Raw genomic sequence first — 27623 nt, 5'->3', positions numbered from 1 at the left:
AGAGGCAAATACACAAACCACGAACCACAAACACAAACATACAGCTGTGAGTCTCTATGGTTCTGTGGCTACAGGCACAGGTATGAAGGCAAGGCCTCGTTTCATTGGGACCAGAATAGGTAGGAGCACCAACACAGAGAACAGTGGACTGAAAAAAAGTAGGTTAATTCCTAGAGTTGGTGTGTGTGTGTGTGTGTGTGTGTGTGTGTGTGTGTGTGTGTGTGTGTGTGTGCGTGCGTGCGTGCGTGCGTGCGTGTTAGTATATACAGTAAATCCTCTGGGTCTTGTAGAATATGGGGACACACTCTAGGCCCGGGTGTATTTCAGCCCTGTCAATGCTGTTTATTTTGAGGAGATCAGTGCCTAGCTACCTATAATAATACCTATCTCTTCTGAGACTCTCAGACGACACACCAGTGCAGCGCCTGATGCGAAAACATGATGCTTTAATATTCCCCACAGCGCTCACGGCCCTGCTTGTCCTCTGTGATGCTGATTTACATCTGTTGCTTCTCCGACTCAGGACTAACTTTCTATCAGCTTTCAAATCTGACTGATGAATCTGACTGATAAAACAATGAATAAATGAATTCCAGGGAAGAAGTGCTCAGAGTATCATTATCATGCAGAGTGAGGAGTGTTTCTTGTGCTATGATTTCATTACCCTAGACTGGTCATGGAATTGCTCATACTACTGTACAGGTTACATTTGAATTCATTCTTTAGTCAAATTCTACATTAGTGTTTCCACAAATGGTGAATTAGGACCTGGTGGTTTAGATTACAGTACGACTGGGTCCTGGCTAGAATCAGTGGGTTTCTTCACTTGTTTGGACACAGGAAAACTACAAAAGCTTTACAGGTTAGGTAACCACTGGCCCATGTAATCGACCGGATACTGAACTTGGGTTGTTGGCTCACTGCCTTCACCCTACTCCCTTAGAGAAAAGGGTTCATAAAGGCTTGTTTTGGAGGTGTTAGAAGCACGGAAACCTCAGATCTCATGTCCTCGGTCACAATAGGAAGCGAACTACCTGCACAACACTGACAATACATCAACCTCCCTATTACTGGATCATAATTTCACCTCTCCTCTCCTGCAGGAAGTGAACCAGTAATTAGCCCATAACCATTCAGTCCTCCGACAAAGCGCTGTGTGTACTTTAGTGTACTCTGTGAAGGTACACTCCAGAGAAGGCCTTCTGACCTGACAAACACTCCTCTTCTCTTCTCAAAAGTTCCTTCAGACTTCCCCATCTCTCCTCTCCCTTCTCAGCCTCAGTTTACATTTGTTTATCATATTTACAGTGCCCCGGCACACTTGGTTGTCAAGCAAATTCTTGCTGAGTAACATTTCAACGCCAACCCAAATCTAATTGCTTGCTAATGAGAAGTGTTTGATACCTTGTCAGTTATCTGCCGCCTCCATGGCTGCCACTGGAATACATTAGCGAGGCCTCGTTCATATTCCTCCTGGAGATGGAGAGAGGAGAGGAAAACATGTCAGAGGCTAATTCGGGTTCGCCCCAAATAAGGTGCTGCAGTCTCATAATAGAACTAATTCACTGTATCTTCTCATAGATGTTGTGGTTTTCTTATGTTGATGTGCTGCAGTGGGTCGTGAGAGGACAGGGGGAGGGGGCAATATCTGTTTGGAGAACATGAAAGTACTCTGCAGATTGAGTTCATGAATGTATATGAGACTACCCGCAGCTCAATTTCATATCTCCTCAACCCCAACCTCTTTCATACTTCTACCTAATATAATAGCACCTTTCTCCACTTTAAAGACAGTGGATTGGACTTAAGTTAAAGTGAAAATTTAAAGTGAATTTAAAACATATCAATATACTTTGCACTTTTAAAATTGAATAACAGTATAGTAACAGGAGGTAATTTAAGAAACGTTCCACCGTCTTTACCCAAAACAATTTCAATCAGGCTGAAGTGTAGATAGTGTGTCCTATCGGATTTTGAGATGAGAGATAAAAATGGCAGAGACTAGCTGTCTGATGCTCAAATGAAGATGAGCCACCAGACTGCACATTTCCCCGACAGAGTGGGCCCGTAGAACCACTACAATGGTCTGAGTTCCAACGTACGCTGGCCTGGCTCTTCTACAGTAGTGTTACCTCAGATGACATTATTTAGAGGCGTACAGTGGGCCTCATGATGAATTATATCCATCAGAGGAGGTTATTCTGTAGTGGGGGGATTTTTCAAAAATACTAATCAAATGTGTATGTTTAGTCTTCATTAATACAGCTTTTAGGGAATAATATTCAACCCCCCCTCCCGGTTTGGGAGGCCTTTTCACGAATACCCCGCAGTGGAAGATAAGCCTGTTTGGACGACATTCATATACCATTCATCCTCCAGATAGCACATCAACCAAGTCTCTGCTGGAGACTAAAAGAGGAACCGTTTCTATGTAATCGCCATATGCCATGCTGCTCACATGCGCCATTCAATAAGTATTGCCCGCCTCCTCGGCTCGTCTGGCATTGTTTTTTCTAAATATGGCCCTTGATAGACAAGTGCTTTAAGCATTGCTGGGTTGGCTTGACAAAGCCCCAGCACCACACACAGACAGACACAGGAAAATGCAGCGTCTGCTTAGAGCTCAGCAGAGGTGGGGAGGAAGGAACCAGCCTCCTCCATGTCTCACTGTAGGCCTGCACAGTGCAAGTCCAGTCTCACAGGCCAGTCAAACCATGCTACCCTGTTGTGTTTCCATATGTATATTTAATGTAGGGATGTAACTGTTTCCTGTTTCCTGTTTGGCCTCTTCAGAGAGAGCGACTCCGGAACATTGAGAGAATCTGCTGCCTGCTGAGAAAGGTAAATAGTTACTGAACACTGTCCTATTTAAAACACTTCCTTCATACTTCATATGATTATGTCATTTAGCCTACATTTTAGAGCCACCAAAGTCTATATCTACACTATGCACAGGGGTGAGTACAGTGCTGTACTTACTGTATGTCAAAACATTCATATTCCTGTTTAGTCAACCAACATTATGAATGAGAAACATTTTTGGTGAAGATTAAAGCTTGCCCTTGCCTTCAGACAGCTACCTTGTCTTTATAAAAAGACAGTGTGTGTCCAGTGCCCGGGGTCTGTGAGCCTGAGGTTACCGTCTGGGACTGAGAGACAAAAGGATTCTTTCAGCTCAGTCTCAGCGTGACATCTGTTTCAGTGGCCTGTGAGGCTTCACCCTACCTCTGCTCTCTCTGTCTCTCTCTCTGTCAGTGTGTGTGTGTGTGTGTGTGTGTGTGTGTGTGTGTGTGTGTGTGTGTGTGTGTGTGTGTGTGTGTGTGTGTGTGTGTGTGTGTGTGTGTGTGTGTGTGTGTGTGTGTGTGTGTGTGTGTGTGTGTGTGTGTGTGTGTGTGTGTGTGTGTGTGTGTGTGTGTGTGTGTGTGTGCCTTGAGCTGATGAAGTGGACGCTGTTGTTGTTCTTTATCTCTGTTGTGGACACTGTGCCTGAGGCTCATCTGTCACCCCTGGAGACTACAGTGTGGAGCTACACCAACACTACATCAGAACAGTGGTTGACTCTTATTGTCCTTCCCTGCCTGGAATCATAGAGCTCATTTGTGAGAGTTCATCGTTTCTAGAAGCTCTTCAGCACTGAATGGACAATGTTACTGAAGATATGGTTATTGTTTACTCCTTGTATGTTCCAAATGTATTCCTTCAGCATTTGTCGATCTGAGCCAAATTACATAAAATACTATATTGATCTTGTTTTTGATAGATTGTGGTGATTATTTTTTATATGGGCTTGTTTTTGGCAGCAGGTGCTGTGCGTTGCGATACAGTCTCAGAGAAGCACTAGCTTGTGCCTTTATTTCACACGGTTTGGTTTGAGGGTGCGAAGCAGCGGTGTTGTCACAGCAGCAGAACCAATCATAGAGTGCTGCTCATCTATCTTTCTCTTTTTATTTTGGTCTCATTCTCCCTCCCCAGTCCCCACACATACCAGTACTGAAGTTGACTCACAGCAGCAAGGCTCTGGGACTTGCATCACCGCTTCGTCCTGATCCTAAAATACACAGGAGGACCGTTTCCTCTCTCCTCTTTTGTTGGAGGGAGATGCGCTAGAGAGAAGGAGAGAGTAATGGAGGTAGATGAGAGAAGGATATAGAGATGAAGAGAGGGGGGTAGAAAGAGAAAGGGAGAGAGGGAGATGAGGGAGAGCTGCTGCGCTCTGGTGATTCAACACCATCAGAGAGCCTGTATGGTGTTGAGTCATGGAGGATTCCACTCCCTCCCACAGCTCTTGGCTGGACCCATGCCATGCCACCATGTCTGACTGTACCGACGGCCTCCAGTCCTTCAGGCTGCGCTACCACAGACTGAACAGACAGCCTCCAGTCCTTCAGGCTGCGCTACCACAGACTGAACAGACAGCCTCCAGTCCTTCAGGCTGCGCTACCACAGACTGAACAGACAGCCTCCAGTCCTTCAGGCTGCGCTACCACAGACTGAACAGACAGCCTCCAGTCCTTCAGGCAGCTCTACCACAGACTATTTAGCACAGCAAACTAGACTTCTCACAACACTTCAACAGGTTCTTTGGCAAATGGATGGGGAGTGTCATGTTAACCTACTGTTTTACTCCCAAGCAAAGTTCAGCTCATGGAGAGTTCTCAGAACACTTCGAATGCTGTTTCCCAATGTAAGGAGTTATAAAGTGATAAGGAGCATAATCCTTCTAATCTGTCCTACTATGTTACCAGAAGTTTAGCACATCAAGCTGTTCGCACTTCTCCTCTTATGCTGTTTCCTAATGTAATGGGGTAGAAAGTGATAGGTAGTGCCATTACTAGTCAAAGAAGCATATATCCTCTTTGTGTGTGTCTGCATGTTGCAGTTTGTGCTATTAATGGAGCAAGGTGGTACTGTATGTTGCACACAGATATGATGATGAAATATTAATGTAAATCTATGACACAACCAAGGAGGAGAGGATTACCATGGATTAGCATTAGAAAGTATTGGAAGATAGCTGTGTTTGTGGATCTGTCTTCACAGGATATTGAAAATGGATTTTGAACTGATTTTGAATAGTCCTCTTGTGTTTCTAGCAGGTCTCCCCAGTTCCCAGAGCCATATTATCACACTACAGTAGGACATGTAAAAAGAAGTAAATACATTTTTTTAAAGACTCTTCCTCAAATCCTGCATGTGGAAATGCAGCATACTGACAGAACAAACAAATCCTTGTGAGCTCAGCACTGATAAGGAATAGGACTGAGTGTTTCCTCAACACCCTCCCTCTGTCCCTCGCCCAGGTGCGTGAAATTGCGCACTTCTCCCCCGCCAGAATAATCAGAGCTTTTATGCAAAAGAACGGCTACTCTGATCCCAGTCAGTGGCAGAGAGGGAAATAACACTCAACTGGCAATTCACAGCCACCTTTAAGAAATTGAAAGGAATAATAATCATGCCAGCGCATTGTGTTGGGCGTTGGAAATGGAACCGGGATTTGAGGAGTACAGGACATAGGTGTTGGTGTTGTTTTCTTGCAACCCAGTGGATGAATGAGGTTTGCATTTATCTAATCGTTAATTTAATGAATTTAATACTGCACATTGAATCTTGGATCGATTCACTCATGTTTCCATTTATTATTTCTCCAAGTCATTCATTGATTTGGGTAACTTGTGTAGGTGTTGCTCCTGTAGCCTCCAGTATTTTGATTGAGCCGCTGCTTTAGTGCTACTCTACTGCTCTGCTTTGATGCTCGGGCTGTTGAAGAATAGAAACGTCCCCAGCAGGAAGACTTCTCCAGCACATACCATTACACCTCTGTCTCTGCTTCTTATCCCTTGTTCAGTCCTCTTTTCCTCCCTAATGGAGTACGGTTCATGTCCTGGTCACACAAAACCTCCTGGATGAAGAAGCCTTGTTTTTTTATTTCTTCTCCAATGTGAGTGTCATGGTGAATCTCCCTCACACCCAATCAGTGCCCAGCGAGCGGAGTAGCACGGAACTGTCCCCGGTGGTTGCCGTAGCGCTACGTGTTTATTCTTCAAACAAGGAGCTACTTTTGATGTTTAAGTACAAAGGTTCCTCCCCCCCTAAAGGATTTTCAGTTAGTAGAGGAGTGGGGAGGCAGGGTGGGTTTGGCTTGACAGATGAGATGAGTGCTGCTAGATGGGAAAGAAGATGTTTACCAGGGTACAGACACAAGTGGCTTGTGGTGTAATCAGATGATGTAGCTACAGAGGAGCTGCTGGTTTGACGAAGCCCCTGTAAGGACTGTTGATGTGGAGCAGGAAGTACAACATGGTACACTGCACTGAGGACCTGGGGCTATACTTACTGTGATTCAGGGCTTTCTTGTCACACTGGGACCTTATGTGTGTTATTTCAAGTCGTTAGCCATTTATGTTATTCTTCAATAACTCAAACTCCAAAGCAAATCAGGGGGAGAAAAATAGGTTTATTCAGAGAGGACAAATCAAGATGTTGTCAGATGTTCATTCTTCCCTGTCCTCAGCTTTTCCCCCTCGAACAAAGGAACAGGATGCCCCACTCTAGCCTGGGGTTGACCAATCAGAAGTCCTTGTAGTACAACTTGGCCAATTGCCAAATAACAAGTATCCTGCTCATACTCTAGTTTTTAGTCTTCTCATCCTCTGCGTTGTGTATCTTCGACATATTCCTACACTGCCTTGTTTAGGGTCAGAATGACAGATTTTTACCTTGTCAGCTTGGGGATTCAATCCAGCAAACGTTCAGTTACTGGCCCAACGCTCTAACCACTAGCTTACCTGTCGCCCCTGCGCCAAATACAGGTGTAGACCTTACAGTCAAATGCTTACTTACAAGCCCTTAACCAACAATGCAGTTTTAAGAAAAAATAAGTGTTAAACATTGAATAAATAAAAAATTTAATTTAAAAAATAAGAAAATAGAAAAATAACAAATAATTAAATAGCAACAATAAAATAACACTATGAGGCTATATAAGGGGGTTCCGGGACAGAGTCAATATGCACAGGTTAGTTGTGGTAATTGAGGTAATATATACATGTAGGTAGAGGTAAAGTGACTATGCATAGATAATAAACAGAGAGTAGCAACAGCTTAAAAATGGGGGGGTCAGTGTAAATGGTCCTGGTAGCCATTTTGATTAATTGCTCAGCAGTCTTATGGCTTGGGGGTAGAAGCTGTTAAAGAACCTTTTGGACCTGGACTTGGCGCTCCGATACCGCTCGGTAGCAGAGAGAACAGTCTATGACTGGGTTGGCTGGAGTGTTGCAGCTGTAGAACTTTTTGAGGATCTGAGGACCCATGCCAAATATTTTCAGTCTCCTGAGGGGGAATAGGCATTGTCGTGCCCTTTTCACAACTGTCTTGGAAAACGTGACAGTTCGTTGGTGATGTGGAGACCAAGGAAGTTGAAGCTCTCAACCTGCTCTACTACCGCCCCGTCGATGAGAATGGGGATGTGCTCGGCCCTCCTTTTCCTCTAGTCCACGATCATCTCCTTCATATATATACAGTATATTAACATATTTGCCCAATTTGAGTTACTATAAATACATGCATAACATTTTTTCTGTGCTCTGATTGAGAAAAATATGTTTGTGTAGAGGACCTCGGGCTGCATATATGCTACAGTATGCTTAGGATACTTCACTTACAATGTACTGATAGACAGTCACAGACATAGTTAGACAGAGCGAGACAGTCGTACTGGAAATCCCCCAAATCATCGGTTCAGACTGTTGAGCACATTAACTCACTTTGGTGGATATTGTGAACTGCATAAAATCAGTGCTCATCTCACTGTCATTTCTCTGTGCATGATTTGAATGAGCAGGGCGCATTTCTTTCAATTTTCGCCTGAAATGACATACCCAAATCTAGCTGCCTGTAGCTCAGGCCATGAAGCAAGGATGTTCTCGCCTTGCCATGATTAAATGCAGTGATACGTGCTTTCAGCTTTGTGCGAATGGGGAAGGTTTTAGTAGTCACAGTGGATACAACATCTCCTATACACTTCCTTATAAACTCGCTCACCGAGTCAGCGTATATGTCAATGTTAATATCTGAGGCTACCCGTAAATATCCCAGTCCACGTGATCGAAGCAATCTTGAAGCGTTGAATCCGATGGGTCAGACCAGCATTCAATAGACCTAAGCATGGGCGCTTCCTGTTTTAGTTTCTGCCTATAGGAGGGGAGCAACAAGATGGAGTCATGGTCAGATTTGCCAAAAGGAGGGTGGAGGAGGGCCTTGTGTGCATCGCGGAAGTTAGAGTAGCAATGTTCATTTGTGTTACTCGCTTGTGTGCAGCAATTGACATGCCGATAGAATTTAGGTAGCCTTGTTCTCAAATTATCTTTGTTAAAATCCCCAGCTACAATAAATACAGCCTCAGGATATATGGCTTCCAGTTTGCACAAAGTCCATTAAAGTTCCTTGACGACCGTCTTGGTATCCGCTTGCGAGAGGATATACACGGTTGTGACGATAACCAATGAGAGTTCTCTTGGGAGATATTTGATTGTGAGGAATTCTAGGTCAGGTGAACAAAAATACTTGAGTTCCTGTATGTTGTTAAAATTACACCATGAGCTGTTAATCATGAAACATACACCACGCCCTTCTTCTTACTGGAGAGACGTTTATTCCTGTCGGCATGATGCACTGAAAATCCTATTTGCCGTTTAGACTCCGACAGCATGTCCCCAGCTAGCCATGTTTCCAGAGCTACAATCCCGGATATCTCGTTGGAAAGCAACTCTTGCCCTTTCTGGGCAAGCTAAAGCCAAATTCATAAAATCACTACTAGGTGGCTAGTAACTCAAATCAAATCAAATGTATTTATATAGCCCTTCTTGGATCAGCTGATATCTCAAAGTGCTGTACAGAAACCCAGCCTAAAACCCCAAACAGCAAGCAATGCAGGTGTAGAAGCATGTAGTATTACAGAGAAACAACAACAACAACAAAAAAATATATATATCTAAATATATTGTTTTTTTACAGGACACATCTGAGGGGGCACGTGCCCCTGTGCCCCCTATGGGCATTACACCTCTGTTCCAACTATTGTCTTGATCAATATGATCCTCTAGCATAGTCTGCACATTGTCAGTCTTCACATTATCAGTCTACACTTTGCCCATACTTTTTATGTCATTTTATCTTGTTCTTCCTCTCTTAGTAGTCTATAAGAGTGAGTAAGGCATGTCTGAGCTTAGTGTTCATGATCCCATGACTCTTCCAGAAGAGGTGTGAGGAGCAGAGCAGGTCCCTGCATATTTCTGCTTTGTCCCTGGACACCAGACCAAAGGGGCTAGCAGCAGCATACTGCCTAGACATTTGCACTTCAGAGTGTTGATATATTCCTGATATATTCTAGGATGAAAGGTCTAGTAGCAGAATATTGCAGAGATACCAGTCGGCTACTTAATTGTCAAGTGCCATCTGAAGTCACGCTAGCTCATGCTATATAGACACAGAGTTTGGATTCGGTTTCATTCCTATTACTCTGGGGTATAGTGGTCATGGCTTTCACCGGAATGGATTGCAATAGAATTCTAAACCCAAGACATTTCGTACTGTAAAACAAGAGTGGTCAGCAGACTTTGGTCATCAGAACATGGACAATGTTTAACCTGATTAGAAACCGGTTTTCCTGATTTACTCTATCTTCAAGCATGTAAAATATTCGCTGAGGTGCTGAGTAGAAAAAATAAGTCAGACAAGACTTTGGAGTTACTGTATGATGGACTGTCAACGCAGTGGCAACTCTGTATCTTTATAATGAAAACATACATTTCTGTGAAATCAGTTGGAAATGCAGGTATGTGAAGAAATTTGGCTTGGCCCCTAAGACTCTCATGAACTTCTACAGATGCACCATTGAGAGCATCCTGTTGGGCTACAGCACCCAGTGTCGCAGGAAGGCCAAGAAGATCATCAAGGAATTCTGGGACTGAGAGACTGATAAAAAGCTTCTATCTCCACTAGCCTGCCTCCACCCAGTACCCTGCCCTGAACCATAGTCATTGTTACTAGCCGACTATCACCCAGTACTCTACCCTGCACCTTAGAGACTGCTGCCCTATGTACATAGAGTCATTGAACACTGCTCACTTTAATAATGTTAACATACAGTTTTACCACTTTATATGTATACTGAACAAAAATATAAATGCAACATGCAACAATTTCAAAGATTTTACTGAGTTACAGTTCATATAGGGAAATCAGTCAATTGAAATAAATTAATTAGGCCCTAATCTATTGGTTTCACATGACTGGGAATCCAGATATTCATCTGTTGGTCACAGATACCTTAAAACAAGGTAGGGGCGTGGATCAGAAAACCAGTCCGAATCCCCTGTGACCACCTTATGCAGCGCGACACATCTCCTTCACATGGAGTTGATCGGGCTGTTGGATGTGGCCTGAGGAATGTTGTCCTACTCCTCTTCAATGGCTGGGCGAAGTTGCACATCGATCCAGAGCTTCCCAAACATACTAAATGTGTGACATGTCTGGTGAGTATGCAGGTCATGGAAGAACTGGGGCATTTTCAGCTTCCAGGAATTGTGTACAGATCTTTGCAACATTACCATGCTGAAATATGGGGCGATGGCAGCAGATGAATGGCACGAAAATGGGCGTAAAAATCTCATCATAGTATATCTGTCTATTCAAATTGCCATCGATAAAATACAATTGTGTTCATTGTCTGAGCTTATGCCTGCCCTTACCATTACCCCACCGCCACCATGGGGCACTCTGATCACAACGTTGACATCAGCAAACCGCTCGCCCACACAACGCCATATACATGGTCTGCGGTTGTGAGGCCAGTTGGATGTACTGCCAAATTCTCTAAAACAACGTTGGAGGCAGCGTATGGTAGAGAAATTAACATTCAACTATCTGGCAACAGCTCTGGTGAACATCCCTGTAGTCAGCATGCCATTGCACTCTACCTCAAAACTTGAGACATCTGTGGCATTGTTTTGTGTGATAAAACTGCACATTTTAGAGTGGCCTTTTATTGTCCTCAGCACAAGGTGCACCTGTGTAATGAGCATGCTGTTTAATCAGCTTCTTGATAAGCCACACCTGTCAGGTGGATGGATTATCTTGGCAAATGAGAAATGCTCACTAACAGGGATGTAAACCCGTTTGTGCACAACATTTGAGAGAATTAAGCTTTTTGTGCGTATGGAACATTTCTGGGATCTTTTATTTCAGCTCAAGAAACATGGGACCAACACTTTACATTCCAAGTTTATATTTTTGTTCAGTATACTATATTCTAGTCATGGCTCATCCTTTTTAACTACTGCTATTCACTCTTTTTCTATTCACATACTGTCCATAATGTCTATACACACCACTCACATACATATACTGTATATTATTTATATATCAGACTAATTTCTTGCAATTGTATCAATTTTGCCATGAGGTTTTGCGCTCTGTATTTATTCATCGACATTATTCATCATTCTAATATTTCTACTAGGCTGTTTATACACACCGCATAGTATAGTATATCTACTGCTGTACATACCCTTCCTAGTATATCTACTGCTGTACATACCCTACCTAGTATATCTACTGCTGTACATACCCTTCCTAGTATATCTACTGCTGTACATACCCTTCCTAGTATATCTACTGCTGTACATACCCTTCCTAGTATATCTACTGCTGTACATACCTTACCTAGTATATCTACTGCTGTACATACCCTTCCTAGTATATCTACTGCTGTACATACCCTTCCTAGTATATCTACTGCTGTACATGCCCTACCTAGTATATCTACTGCTGTACATACCCTTCCTAGTATATCTACTGCTGTACATACCCTTCCTAGTATATTTACTGCTGTACATACCCTTCCTAGTATATCTACTGCTGTACATACCCTTCCTAGTATATCTACTGCTGTACATACCCTTCCTAGTATATCTACTGCTGTACATACCCTTCCTAGTAGATCTACTGCTGTACATACACTTCCTAGTATATCTACTGCTGTACATACCCTTCCTAGTAGATCTACTGCTGTACATACCCTTCCTAGTATATCTACTGCTGTACATACACTTCCTAGTATATCTACTGCTGTACATACCCTTCCTAGTATATCTACTGCTGTACATACCCTTCCTAGTATATCTACTGCTGTACATACCCTTCCTAGTATATCTACTGCTGTACATACCCTTCCTAGTATATCTACTGCTGTACATACCCTTCCTAGTATATCTACTGCTGTACATACCCTTCCTAGTATATCTACTGCTGTACATACACTTCCTAGTATATCTACTGCTGTACATACCCTTCCTAGTATATCTACTGCTGTACATACCCTTCCTAGTATATCTGGTGTAAATTCGTATAGATTGCATTTGGATTACAGTTACACTGTTATTTGGGTTGTTATTGGATTCGTTTAGAAATGTTTTGATTTCTTGTTATGCTTTCTGTTTAAAAAAAAAAAATTTAAGGTATTATTTGTGTACCTGTTTGACATTTTACTGCAGTCTTAGGAGCTGGTAACATACATAGCGTCTGCTAAACTGTGAAGGTGACCAATAAACGTTGATTTGATTTGACGTGTATGCACGTGTACACTAATGTGCTACAGAGGCGTTTCAGTCTAGCCTTTGTGGCCAACTTTTCATCTACCCGCAAAATTTGACAAACTAAATGTACTGTGGCTTGATCTGCTCCCAGGTCTCAGAGGAATACGTATCTTTTAAAGAGAAAATATGTATAATTATTTGCCGCACTTAATTACCGTTGCTGTTGTAAGGGGAGAGACAGTAATTGGAGAGTAGGAGCTCTTTTGATCTCTGGCGACAGCAGAAGACACTTTCTGCTGCTTAAATGGGAGCTATATCCAGGTTAGTCATGAGCGTAAAGGAGCTAGGAAGAGCAATATTTCATACATGATTGTATATCTGTTACCAGATGACCTTTAGTTAGTTTCAGCCCCTTTTCTACATCAAGTTACCAAGAGGAATTGATTGTATTCATTCCATAATGAACATACTGCTACTGTATAATTATGAACATGAACACTGAATAAAGGACCTCACACTGTCATGGCCCTTGACACGAGATGAGTTTGCTGGGTTTTGTCTTTGGCCTCAGTTAGTAAACCCTGTTTCTTCCATTTCATGTTTGGTCTGTTTTTAGCCTTTCTCTCTCAGCTATGATAGCAGTTCAAACCCAGGCAGGATTTTAGGAGCAGAAGGGGTATGATCTCTGAAAATGAAACTTCTTAGTCTGTCTAAAACGTATTTTTGAACCGTATGATCCTCTGGTTCCGTTGTACTGGGAGCGTACTGAAGGCTACATCATAAGGGGCCCTTGTTCTGTTGAGGGATGTATAATCACCGTTAAGTGGTGCTAATTGGCTGTTGCAAGCGACCCGCCGTCGAGTGGCATGACGATAACTCCACAGCCTAATAACTTCACAGTCAGCAAGCAGAGAATGAGGGAAGGACTGTCAAGGAGAGGGAGAAGAGGATGAGAGTGGAGTAGAGGAGAGTGGGTGCTAGCTCTGTAGATCGCCTGAGTGGAGTAGAGGACCAGCAGTCGGTCCACAGCAGCAGCAGCAGCCAGCTCTCTCATTAACTGTGTGCTGTAGAGAGCCTGCCTCCTCGTGTTGCTCTGCTCTCCCTCCCAGGGGGGCGCATCAAAAGTCACACTTGAAAAGGACTCTGACCTCTTGAACTGTTGCTGAATGGGGCCCTTGCAGACATCAGTTCGCATTAAAAGTCACACTTGAAAAGGACTCTGACCTCTTGAACTGTTGCTGAATGGGGCCCTTGCAGACATCAGCTCGAATTGGTCAACAGGTTAAACCCTGCCTTGCCACTGTCTGGGGCTGTGGAGTGGATTGGCTCTGGCTTGCAGCAGTGGCTGTTATTGGAATATTGGCTTGGCATGTTAGAGGGAAATGTGGGTGTTTGTATTGCATTAGAATGAATGAGATGGAATTAAAGATAGTATGTAGTGTGGGGTGTAAATGTAAAGAGTGATCTTTGGAAGAAAGAAAAACCTCGCAGTAGCTCTGCAGCAGATGTACAATAGGTGTTGCTGGTGTGTATGTGTCACCTTCTGGGGTTCCTCTCCTTTTTGGAGTAAAGATAGAGAGAGAGAGATGCACAAACGACCTCAGTTAGTTCTTACTTCTTACAGATAGCTACAAGTTGACTTCTCGTCGAGGAGTCGAGTCGTGGAGATATAAGAATATGTATGTACCCCGGGGTGGTCAGATGTGGAAGACAGGGAGGGAGGAACCCTTCAGGGCTCAAATCCCAGACACAGAGCCCTGATCCTAGCCTCGTTCGTCCCAGATGAGCCCCGAGCTCCACACAGCTGCTGGATCAACCCTATACCCTCTATATTCAGAACCACATTCCTTTAAAGCTTAGAGAGGATCTCATGTTAAATACTGTTGAAGTAATATGGCTACAGGTTCATCTGCCTCACCTAAAGCCCATTCTGATGGGAAGCTGCTATAGACCACCAAGTGCTAACAGTCAATATCGGGATAATGTGTCGTGGAAATTCTTACACAGGGACACTCGTTGTCAATCCTAAATGAATCATTGTTTATTGTCAGCATGCTGGAGAGGCTCGTGAACGTCTGTCAGGAGCTCTCACTGGGCAGTCACGTTCCCCCCCCCCCCCCCCCGCCCCTCATACCTTTACCAGGCACAGGCAGGAACCAAGGATTGTTTATGACAACAAAGACAAGATGCACAAAGTAAACTTTCCTTCGCATGTGTGACATATATTTTCCGGGTGATTGACATATTGACTGGCTTTCATCAAGCTGCCCACTCAAGAAAAAGCTTCAAATGGTAACTAGTGCCTGCAACCTGGTTCAGGATATCAGGGTAGTTTACAAACAGCACAGGAATGAAAGCATCAACATGTATTTATCACATCTTTACGAATGCTGCAGAAAGAAACGTGCTTTAAAGCCGTATCCACATCCATAGGATGTACTGTAGTGATCACAATATAATAGCCATATCTAGGAAAACCAAAGTGCCAAAGGCTGGGCCCAATATAGTGTACAAACAAAAAGTTTTGTAGTGATTCTTATGTTGATTATGTAAAGAATATTTGCTGGTCTGTGGTGTGTAATGAGGAGAAACCAGGCGCTGCACTATTCCAGGTACTAATAAGAAAATAACTGTAAAAAAAAACGTTAAATCCCCTTGGATTGGTGAGGAATTTAAAACGTGTTTTGTTGAGAGTGATTTGGGATAAGGTATGGTATATAAGTCTGGCAGCACAACCGATTGGCAAACGTACTGCAAATAAAAAGAAGACAAAACTATTCTATGAAACAATAAGGCAAACTCGGCTCCATCATTCATTGAATCAGATGTCTCATTCATCACAAAACCCACTGATATTGCAAACTGCTTTCATTATTTTTTCATTGGCAAGTTAAGCAAATTTAGGCATGATACTGTATGCCAGCAACAAATGCTGACACTACACATCCAAGTATATCTGACCAAATTATGAAAGACAAGCAGAGTAGTTTTGAATTCCGTAAAGTGAGTGTGAGGAAGTGAAAAAAAAAAGATTGTTGTCTATCAACAATGACAAGCCACCAGGGTCTGACAACCTGGTTGGAAAATGACTGAAGGTAATAGAGTACGATATTGCCACTCCATATTTCAATTACCTTTTACTAGGGCTGTTACTAGGGCTGTGGCTGTCACAACATTCTGTCAGCCGGTCTCACGGTAATTGACCGTTAATTAACATAAACACATTTAGCATCTCCTGGCTTCCACAGGTGCTGACCTTTGGAACATCTACATATTAAAAAGTCTAATACATCTATGTAACACAGCCTACATCTTCACAATAAATCCATTATTTAATTTAGACAGGTCTAAAGAATCATGATATGAAGAAAATGTAGTCTGTTTCAGAAGAACAGAATAGCATACCCTGAGTTGTCCTTACGTTAAGTCCTGATGTCCGTAAGCCATATGTCTGTGGGCTACACTAGTTCATTTAGCAGACAAGATTAGCTTAGAATTCCGTGGCATTATTTTATAGTATGAAGAATACAATTGAACAAAGCTAAACAAAATATAAAGGATCTTGCACACATGCAGCTATTCTGTGTTGAGCAGCTAACAAAGAAATAGGAATTCCTATATGCTTAATTTAGAGTTATTAATGTAACATTAGTTGTTCTACAAACATTGAGCTATATCTTTTGATTTTGATTGATTAATACATTTATAAGGCTGCATGATGCGACTCTAATGATGGTTTGAAACAAGTCGCTTGAAAGGCATGAGCGCTGCTTTATGTTTTCCGCAGGCTGTACACACTACATCAGCACTTGAAAATGCCTAGAATTTCTCAGCAGCATGTCACGGGATTCTTCCTGGGAAGGAGAGGAGAACCAAAATGCGGCGTGGTTTGTGTTCATCTTGATATTTAATAAAGAAAACACTGAACACTGAAACACACTATACAAAAACAATAAACGAAATAACGACCGTGAAGCTAAATGAGAACTGTGCTGACACAAGCAATCAACATAGACAATCACCCACGAACAAACAGTGAAACCCAGGCTTCCTAAGTATGATTCTCAATCAGAGACAACTAATGACACCTGCCTCTGATTGAGAACCATACTAGGCCGAAACATACACATCCCCAAATCATAGAAAAACAAACATAGACTGCCCACCCCAACTCACCCCAACTCACGCCCTGACCATATTAAATAAATACAAAACAGAGGAAATAAAGGTCAGAACGTGACACAGCATCCCCTTTGTGTGGCCATAATGCACCCTAAAAAAATCCATGCCTTTTGTGGCCAGTGGCCGTTGTGCCCTTCTCCCTGAGGGCTGCGGCTCCATCATGTGAACTCGTCTTTCTCACAGGTTACAAGTAAACCTGTAAATATAGTCATTTACAACATGAACAATGTCTACACTGTATTTCTGATCAAATGTATATTATTTTATTGGATTCTTTTTGGTTTATGTGTTCATAATGTACTTTGTGTTGTAGGTTCAATTCCGTTATGCCTGGTACATTAGCATGGGAGCGGTTCATAATGTTTGTCTGCGTTCAGCAGGAGTTTAGCCAGCGACAACGAGGGTAGGGACTTGATGGATGGGGGCTGAGAATTAGCGGGGGTAATTAAAAGGTTAGCGTGATTATTTGTGTTTTAATGAGCGTGTGTGTGTGTGTGTGTGTGTGTGTGTGTGTGTGTGTGTGTGTGTGTGTGTGTGTGTGTGTGTGTGTGTGTGTGTGTGTGTGTGTGTGTGTGTGTGTGTGTGTCTGTGTGTGTGTGTGTGTGTGTGTGTGTGTGTGTGTGTGTGTGTGTGTGTGTGTGTGTGTGTGTGTGTGTGTGTGTGTGTGTGTGTGTCTGTGTGTGTGTCTGTGTGTGTGTGTGTGTGTGTGTGTGTGTGTGTGTGTGTGTGTGTGTGTGTGTGTGTGTGTGTGTGTGTGTGTGTGTGTGTGTGTGTGTGTGTGTGTGTGTGTGCGTGTGTGTGTGTGTGTGTGTATAGTTCTGTTTGAGGAGCAGTTACTCCATTACCTGTAGTTAAAGAGCTCCTCCTCTGTGCTCCAATATATTTTTATGTTATTAGGAAGTACTGCATGTAGTGCTGTGAAGAATGTAGTCCAGGTGTTTCAGACAGGGCTCCAGTTATGCCTGTAGTGTGTTAAATATTCATGAACTTCTGAAGGGCTTCGGGAATAGCATTAAACATAGATACAGTTGAAGTCGGAAGTATACATACACCTTAGCCAAATACATTTCAACTCAGTTTTTCACAGTACCTGACATTTAATCCTAGTAAAAATTCCCTGTCTTAGGTCAGTTAGGATCACCACTTTATTTTAAGAATGTGAAATGTCAGAATAATAGCAGAGAGAATGATTCATTTCAGCTTTTATTTCTTTCATCACATTCCCAGTGGGTCAGAAGTTTACATACACTCAATTAGTATTTGGTAGCATTGCCTTTAAATTGTTTAACTTGGGCCAAACGTTTTGGGTAGCCTTCCACAAGCTTCCCACAATACGTTAGGTGAATTTTGGCCCATTCCTCCTGACAGAGCTGATGTAACTGAGTCAGGTTTGTAGGCCTCCTTGCTCGAACACAATTTTTCAGTTCTGCCCACACATTTTGCGTGATTCATGTCATAATCATACCCACGAAGTGCTTTAAATCTCTTCAGAGCAGACTCAATTTAAACCACAGCTTTAATTTTTGACTTGCAACTTTCTTTGGGAAGGCTCCGAGCTGCTTCCAAAATCTTAATTTCACACAGCGTTAATTTCACCACATGAAAGATGAGGCTCGGCTCAGCGCTGGCTCTTTGGGGAGTGAGATGCTGTATGTGATGCCGCGAGCGCTAATGACTACTCTGTAATATCGGTGCTCACTCTTTGCCAGACTCTAACCATGTTTGGAGCTCTGCTCTAATGACTATCGGCTGCTGTTGGATTCATTCATGTGACTGATGGAGGTTTGCCATCTTGTGTTGAACCACACTCACTAATCTTCTCTGCTATCTAAAATACAACATTTGGTCTTACTGAGCAATACATGATGTAGCTTATGTTGAAGGTTTCAAAACCCTGATGATGAAGTTGCTGTGTCACATCTTGCCATTTTGATTACATTTGATAAAACCTAAATACAGTAATGCTTAGACACATGACATGGCACAATAACAATTAAGTTTAGGATAATTGCCAATGTATTGACATAAGTCATTATCCATGCATAACCTCATGAAGCCTTACGTGTAATTGTCTCAAGCTATCTGTGATTGCCGAAGAGATAGTGTCTTTCAAAAGCTGTAGAAGCCTGGCTAGCACGCAAGGTTACCGTTACGATGACCCCTTGTCTATAATGACCCCTTGTCCCTCATTCTCTCCCTGCCAGTTGGTGCTTCCAGAGTACTCTATCCATGGGCTGTTCTGTATCATGTTCCTGTGTGCCCAGGAGTGGCTGACAGTAGGCCTCAACATCCCCCTCCTCTTCTACAACACATGGAGGTAACTATCGAAGCTGGACCAGTCTACTTTGTGTTTCTCTCATTTGTAAGATATCATGAATTCAGTGTGGTGCCCATAAGATAAGCAATGATATTGAAATATTCACGAGACATTCATAGACAGAGGCCAACATAAAACATGGACATAAATTTGACTGACAAAGTAGAGTTTAGTGGAGTCTGCCGTCATTGTAAATATGAACAGATTGTTTTGTCTCTGCGCAACAAAGGGACAAACAGTCTTTCAATACCTTGCGTTTTTGTTAGAAATCCTTTGTAAAAATCTATAGAGCTTTTCAAAAGTTACCGCAATAAAGAAAAATATTGTATTTTTTAAATGAATTGAACACTTCAATAAGTTGAAATTGTAATTTGACAGACAGGCTGTATGTGACTTTGGTAATGATTATCTGATATCTGTAACGATCATCTGTGGTGGAAGAAGGTGAGGACCAAAGCGCAGTGTGTTAATGAGTGTTCATGTGTTTTAATAAAGTAATGAACAATGAACAAAACAATAAACGTGAGAAATCAAACCGAAACAGTCCCGTGTGGCACCAACACTAACACGGAAAATAAACACCCACAACTCAAAAGTGAAACCAGGCTACCTAAGTATGATTCTCAATCAGGGGCAACGATTAACAGCTGCCTCTGATTGAGAACCATACCAGGCCAAACACAGCAATCCCAAATCAATAGAAAAAAAGAACATAGACAACCCACCCAACTCACGCCCTGACCATACTAAAACAAAGACATAATAAAAGAACTAAGGTCAGAACGTGACAATATCACACCCTGAAAATGGGTCACCTGTCACGGCTCCCTCCCATTAACACGTTATATTCTTATTTTCTTTTGACTTGTTCTTCGTTATTTGATGTGAATCACTTGCAGAACTCTGTGATTGTTTTGCTCAGCCGGTTGAAGTTACGCAGCAGTGCTCTCTGACTCATTAATTGCAGACTGCCAGATGCCCAGTGGCTACAGATGCTGTTCTCTCTGCACAGCTGAGAGGAGACAGGGAGAGCTGGAAAGAGATGGAAAGAGAGAGAGAGAGCGCGCACAAGAGCGAGAGAAAGAGCAAGAAATAAAGAAAGAAAGAGTGAACGAAAGAGAGGTGGAGATATGGGGGTGGGATACGCACAGCAGCTATAGATCTGTCCGTCTGATTTCCTTCCCAGTGAGTACAGCTGATGCCTAATGTCTTCAGCTCGTCCCCCTCCTCCTTTATCAGCCCCCACATGCAGAAGGGGCTCAGTGACACACAGCCACATCAACAGGGGAGATTTTTAGATTTAGGTTTAGCAGCAGCAACACAGTGGAACAGAGCATCACTACCTATGTAAAGCAGACACATACCAGGTAGACTAGTTGAGAACAAGTTCTCATTTACAACTGCGACCTGGCCAAGATAAAGCAAAGCAGTGCAACACAAACAACAACAAACGTACAGTCAATAACACAATATAAAAGTCTATATACAGTGTGTGCAAATGAGGTAAGATTAGGGAGGTAAGGCAATAAATAGGCCATAGTGGTGAAATAATTGCAAGTAGAGATATTGGGGTGCAAAGGAGAAGAAAAAAAATAACAATATGGGGATGAGGTAGTTGGGTGGGCTATTTACAGATGGGCAATGTACAGGTGCAATGATCTGTAAGCTGCTCTGACAACTGATGCTTAAAGTTAGCGAGGGAGATATGTGTCTCCAGCTTCAGTGATTTTTGCAATTTGTTCCAGTAATAGGCAGCAGAGAACTGGAAGGAAAGGCGGCCAAAGTAGGAATTGGCTTTGGGGATGACCAGTGAAATATACCCGCTGGAGCTCGTGCTATGGGAGGGTGCTACTATGGTGACCAATGAGCTGAGATAAGGTGGGACTTTACCTAGCAAAGACTTATAGATGACCTGGTGCCAGTGGGTTTGGCGACGAATATGAAGCGAGGGCCAGCCAACGAGAGCATACAGGTCGCAGTGGTGGGTAGTATATCGGGCTTTGGTGACAAAACGGATGGCACTGTGATAGACTGCATCCAATTTGCTGAGTAGAGTGTCGGTGGCTATTTTGCCAATGACATCGCCGAAGTCAAGGATCGGTACGATAGTCAGTTTTACGAGGGCATGTTTGGCAGCATTAGTGAAGGATGCTTTGTTGCAAAATAGGAAGCCAATTCTAGATTTAACTTTGGATTGGATATGTTTGATGTGGGTCTGGAAGGAGAGTTTACAGTCTAACCAGGCACCTAGGTATTTGTAGTTGTCCACATACAAGTCAGAACCATCCAGAGAAGTGATGCTGGATGGGCGGGCAGGTACGGGCAGCGATCGGTTGAAGAGCATGCATTTAGTTTTATTTGCATTTAAGAGCAGTTGGAGGCCACGGAAGGAGAGTTGTATGGCATTGAAGCTCATCTGGAGGTTAGTTAACACAGTGTCCAAAGAAGGGCCAGAAATATACAGAATGGTGTCGTCTGCGTAGAGGTGGATCAGAGAATCACCAGCAGCAAGAGCGACATCATTGATGTATACAGAGAAAAGAGTCAGCCCTCTGGCACCCCCATAGAGACTGCCAGAGGTCCGGACAACAAGCCCTCCGATTTGACACACTGAACTCTGTCTGAGAAGTAGTTGGTGAACCAGACGAGGCAGTCATTTGAGAAACCAGTCTGCTGATAAGAATGCGATGATTGACAGAGTCGAAAGCCTCGGCCAGGTCGATGAATACGGCTGCACAGTATTGTCTTTTGTCGATGGCGGTTATGATATCGTTTAGGACCTTGAGCGTGGCTGAGGTGCACCCATGACCAGCTCGGACACCAGATTGCATAGCGGAGAAAGTATGGTGGGATTCGAAATGGTCGGTGATCTGTTTGTTCACTTGGCTTTCGAAGACCTTAGAAAGGCAAGGTAGGATAGATATAGGTCTGTAGCAGTTTGGGTCTAGTGTCTCCCCCTTTGAAAAGGGGGATAACTGCGGCAGCTTTCCAATCTTTGGGGATCTCAGACGATACGAAGGAGAGGTTGAACAGGCTAGTAATAGGGGTTGCAACAATTGCAGCAGATCATTTTAGAAAGAGAGGGTCCAGATTGACTAGCCCAGGTGATTTGTAGGGGTCCAGTTTTTGCAGCTCTATCAGAACATCAGCTATCTGGATTTGGGTACTGCAGATGAAAAGCGGTGGCTACATTTCTGTGAAAAATGTCTCAGTTTAAGGCCAATTCCATATAGCCTCATCATAAGAGGACCATTACGCATTCCCAAAAGTGTGGTTGGCTTCCAATGCCCCCAAAATGTGCCAGTGAAACTAATCCCTCTGGCTCTTAGTGCCCAGCAGAGCACCTCACTAGTCAGACTGAGCTGGTCCCCCCCCCCCCCCCCCCCCCCAGCTGGGTCCACTGGAAGCGCACTGCTAAAGTAGAAGGGATCCCTCTGTCTCTCTGTGTTGAGACTGAACTCACCCTGGTAGCAGACACAGACATAGACAGCTGCCCCCCTGTCCCCACTATGCCCCCACCATTTCCCCCTCAGTGTCTCTCTCTATCAACCTCCACCTGAGTCCCTCTCTCTGTACCTGTACCTCTCTCTTCTTCAGGTAGTGTGAGAGGTAGTGGAGCTGAGGTTACAGACAGCCCCCCCGATGGGAGAGGTACAGATGTGTTAATGGAATGGGCAGAATGGTTGTGATTCTGGAATGTTTATTATTGACTAACCTTTATTTTACCAGGTACATTAAGCTGACTGAAAACACATTCTCACGCACATTCTCATTTATACTGTAGCAATCTTGTTCCACAAAAACCCAGTCATCATTTCTTTAAGTCTGTCTATAGTACAAATGACTTATAAACCATTATTGAATAGTTTGTTGCCCATTAGCAAACTATTGGTAAATCATTATAAACCATCTGTTCATGTATCTATTTACATAAGTAAATACATGGACCTATGTTTATAAACCATGCATTACAACTACTACTACTACCTGTAGTCATGCACAACATAATCATACTAATCATGAACAGTCAGATGTTTCATGGAAAGAGGCCCCCCCCCCTACTCATCCTCCATCTCTCCATTCTTCCTTTCATCTTACCTTCTGTCTCTACGGGTCAACTACCCCTCGTGTGTCGTGTCCCTATTCGGTAGGTACTTCCACAGCCCCACAGACACTAAGGAGCTCCTCTACGACCCAGCCTCGGTCATGAACGGGGACACGCTCAAGTTCTGCCAAAAAGAGGCCTGGTGCAAGATGTCCTTCTTCGTCCTCTCCTTCTTCTACTATCTCTACTGGTGAGTGACAAAGGCACTTTCCACTGTGTTTTTTGGTAAGGTGTTAAGATGCAGACAACGATCATCTTTCACCTCAAAGTGACTAACTACAGTATAGTTGTTACTCCTTTTCAGGGCTGTTACATGCTTTTCAGACATGTATACATGCTGTATTGGCTGTTTAAAGTTTAAAGATCCCAAGTGTAGATTTCTACTGGTCCTCAACCAGCATCTGAATTCACAAGGACATTATGTCCTTTCAGTATGCTATGCAGCCAGCAGTGAGCCTCCTAGATACCTGTTCTTTTTCACATTTATCTAGGAGGCTCAGTTCTTGTTGATGTTTACATAGCCATTACATAGTATATCCTCCAGTCACAATGTATTGGCCCTGCAGCCCTAAGGGCAGGGGTAAATTGTCTTTTCAGTTTAGCCAATTCAGGTTCTGGTTGGGACATTTTCAATTCCTGAACTAAAACTTTTAAACAGTCACTTATATTGACCAAATCTAAATGGAATTGACCCTACAGCCCCTGGTAGTAGTAACATCTCACCAGAGGCACAGTGAATTTGTAATTGACCAGTCGGAAGTGGTGAATGTGGTCATTTGACTCTCTTCCCCTCGGTTGTAGCGTGTACTGGACCTGACCTGCCATTTGGTGCTCCGCTGGCCTTCTACTAGTGAGTCTCTCTTCAGTGGGTTTGTCACCTTGTGATTCTGACCCCCTCACTGACCCACTGACCCCTGCACACACTTTTTCTCTCTCTCTTTCTCCCCCCTCAGCGATACTGTAGCACTGATGCACAACCTTGCCTGGAGAATGAGCCTCCTGAAGGAGATCATCTTTAACCCCTAACCTCTGACCTACATTACTCCCGCTCCCCTGACCTGCTGGTGTTTGTCACAGGGGAGACGATCACTCTAGTGGAGTCTAATATGGAATATAACATAGCAATATAATAATATGGAGTCCTCTATTGTTTAACCTTGATGAGATGTGTGATTTTTCCTAATGTTTAATCACTGCTAGAGATGTTATGTTACGTTACTGTATATGAATGTTTCCCTCTTTGTCTACTACTGTAATACTGCTCCAAAGCCTACCCACTCTCACTCACATCTCCACTTGTCTTTGGCATGATCTCTAAACCTTTCCTTACATACATACACACTTACAAACAAATGCAGAGGCACACACTCACACACACGCACACACGCACACACGCACACGCACGCACGCACGCGCGCACACACACACACACACACACACACACACACACACACACACACACACACACACACACACACACTGCCTGAAACTATCGAGCATCAGCTGCATAATGCTCTCCCACTCACAGATTGATGGGAAATCAAAGACTCTGGAGGCATAACCCTCTCAATTACAATGGCCAGGTTGGCCTCGGCTCATTAGCCCAACATCCGTTTAAATATAAGGGAACAAGAAATTACTATGTTGCTTTGATAAGGAAGCCGAGCTCAATATACAAGTTTATTAGCTCACTGAGGAATATGCTGTGTTCGCCTATGGAAGCCAAACTACTGGGTGAATTAAAACAACCTCAATGACATTCAGACAGATGACTAGCTGACAGCAAGGACATATGAAGCATGTCTGTCCCCTCTACCATGATGAACAGTCTGGAGAGTAAATGTGATCTAATTCACATCTCATACTGTAATGTAATATCTAACGGCAATGGAATATTAGTGCAGTTATAGTAACTCTCGCCAACATTCCAAGTACAGGGCTTGTTACACTGAAGGTGTTTAACAGTACCCGCAAGTGGGAGATCCAATAGCTAGAGAGTGCCTGTTCCACACATCTCCTCAGCTGTTGTTCAGCTTGCTGTCTCACTGTTTGGATACTAGGTTTGGTCTTCATCAAATGACCAGGGAACTAAACCAGTCTTTTTTCACCTAACAGCTGAGTCATAATGGAGATGTTTTTAGAGTAGATTAGGAACAGTGATCTTGTGATGAGGTACAATAAGTAGATGCCGTGGTGAGGAGAAGTAGCTTTGGGCTAAGACTACTAATTCATCTAGCTACAGCTCTGAGAGGTGATTGGCTGTTAGAGAGACATCATCTGCCTAATCTGCCTCTGGTTCTCCTAACACTGGGTGTAAGACACCTCCAGGCCACCATACTTATTGTGCCTCCATTACATTAGGAAAAATGGATATTGATAACCCAGACTGACAAAGAGAGTTCAGGCTTCACCACAGCAGGGATTAGTGCCGCACATGCCAGAAGATAGCAGGATTCATGCAAATGTCTCCATTTTGGAGTAGCTAGGTGATCATGCTTAGTTTAAGCACTAAATGTGCTGTTGTAGTAGAGTTAGCTAGGAGGCTATCTAATTTTCAAAGATGTTTATTCGTTCACCTGATGCTAAGAACAAATGTTAGGTGTTGGCCTCTTGGAAACCTACGCTCGTCTGACCAGTTCACAAGATGTTGTTATGCTAACATGAATCATGGTTTGTAAAGAACAAAACTGTCCTCATTTGAATAAACCATCAGATTGTGTATTTCATGAGAAGTGTTGTGTGTGCTAGGACATACAGTCGCCCCACCTCTTATTTCGAGGCCAGTTCGTCAAATAAATATTTCATATTTACGTTTGATTTATCGATAAGATTACTCAGGCAGAACTTTACCGCAGCCTGACATATATTTCTTGCTTATTTTAGTTGCTTGTGTTTTAAACGGGCAAAATGTGGATCCTTTCTAGTTGAAAAGCCCATATGCACAATGTTAAAGAGCTATTTTAATTGCAACTTCAAATAAACAAACACAAACAATGTCTCAGTGAATCTGGCAGCCACCCAGACACCCAGCCTGAACACATCAACCACTACTAAACCAAGCATGGATTTATCAGACGTTTCTTAAACACTTTAACTTGAATGCTCCTTTCTTGAATGCGTATTAATTCCTTTGGACCAGCTTATAATCGAATAGTTTTTGTCAATGTTGTTTGTAGTTGTTGTTGGTTTTTTTTTCTGTTTGGTCCAATCATGTAGTCTCAGTCATTGATTTGTTATCTTGTGTTTTTCCTCCTCTCTTCTCTTCCAGTATGGTCTACTCCTTGGTAACCTCATAACAGCAGAACTCTCTGTATTTGAGCCATCCTCCGGATATCAGAGACTGATTTCTGGAATATGAGTTAGCTAGCGCAAACAACAACTTTGGAGCAAAAAAAGAGCACTTTGTGTCACAGCTATTCTGTTTCATGAGAAGAAGGACAGTTGTTGAGTCTGGGCTGTGCTGGTCTGGTCTGGGGGGGAAAGGAAGGGTTTCAGCACCAGTCCCAGTCGTCTCCTCGTGTGACGAGACCTTACAGTACTGTTTACAGTGCTCTGTAGGTCAACAGCCCATGATGAGTCACAGCGACCACCATATCTACTTTTGTCTGTCACTCCCTGGCCAATGTTTGTACTCACAGCCTGTCCTGGAGAAGTACAGTAGCACCACCACTACCATGGTAGGACACAGTAGTGTTTTTGTTTTTGTTTTTAGGGGGTGAATCCACTTTAATATTGCAGATAGATTGAGGCTTTAATCAATGGAATTGTCTGCGTCGTTGCCAATATCTCATATATTTTTGGGGGATAATATGTATTTTTGGGGGTTAATATTTATACAGTTCCAGTCAAACGTTGGGACACACCTACTCATTCAAGGGTATGTATTTATTTGCACAATGTTCTACATTGTGTCATAATAGTGAAGACATCAAAACTATGAAATAACACATAGTCATGTAGTAAACAAAAAAGTGTTCATCAAAATAGCTACCCTTTGCCTTGATGACAAATTTGCACACTCTTGACATTCTCTCAGTCAGCTTCATGAGGTAGTCATCTGGAATGTATTTCAATTAACAGGTGTGCCTTGTTAAAAATTAATTTGTGGAATTTCTTTCCTTCTTATTGCATTTGAGACAATCAATTGTGCTGTGACAAGGTAAGGGTGGTATACAGAAGATAGCCCTATTTGGTAAAAGACCAAGTCCATATTATGGCAAGAACAGCTCAAATAAGCCAAGTGAAATGACAGTCCATCATTGCTAAGGTCAGTCAATATGGAAAATTTCAATAACTTTGAAAGTTTCTTCAAGTGCAGTCGCAAAAACCATCAAGTGCTATAATGAAACTGGCTCTCGTGAGGACCGCCACAGGAAAGGAAGAGTTACCTCTGCTGCAGAGGATAAGTTCATTCGAGTTAACAGCC

General features: G+C 42.9%; 1 protein-coding gene across 1 annotated transcript in view; it reads left to right on the top strand.

Moving 5' to 3' along the window:
• LOC123995931 (protein cornichon homolog 3-like) overlaps nucleotides 1–27200 on the top strand; it is a 46931-nt gene extending 19731 nt beyond the window's left edge. Inside the window, exons 3-6 of the mRNA XM_046299590.1 lie at nucleotides 2794–2841; nucleotides 18980–19092; nucleotides 23244–23387; nucleotides 26466–27200. Of these exons, the coding sequence (XP_046155546.1) occupies nucleotides 2794–2841; nucleotides 18980–19092; nucleotides 23244–23387; nucleotides 26466–26493 (333 nt within the window). The 3' untranslated portion in view covers nucleotides 26494–27200. The remainder of the gene's footprint in view (nucleotides 1–2793; nucleotides 2842–18979; nucleotides 19093–23243; nucleotides 23388–26465) is intronic.
• The last annotated feature ends 423 nt before the right edge of the window (nucleotides 27201–27623 follow it).

Source organism: Oncorhynchus gorbuscha, linkage group LG14 (genome assembly GCF_021184085.1).
Source record: "Oncorhynchus gorbuscha isolate QuinsamMale2020 ecotype Even-year linkage group LG14, OgorEven_v1.0, whole genome shotgun sequence".
Classification (NCBI taxonomy): domain Eukaryota; kingdom Metazoa; phylum Chordata; class Actinopteri; order Salmoniformes; family Salmonidae; genus Oncorhynchus; species Oncorhynchus gorbuscha.
Note: the sequence above shows the minus strand (reverse complement) of the source record. Positions and strands in the feature narration are given on the sequence as shown.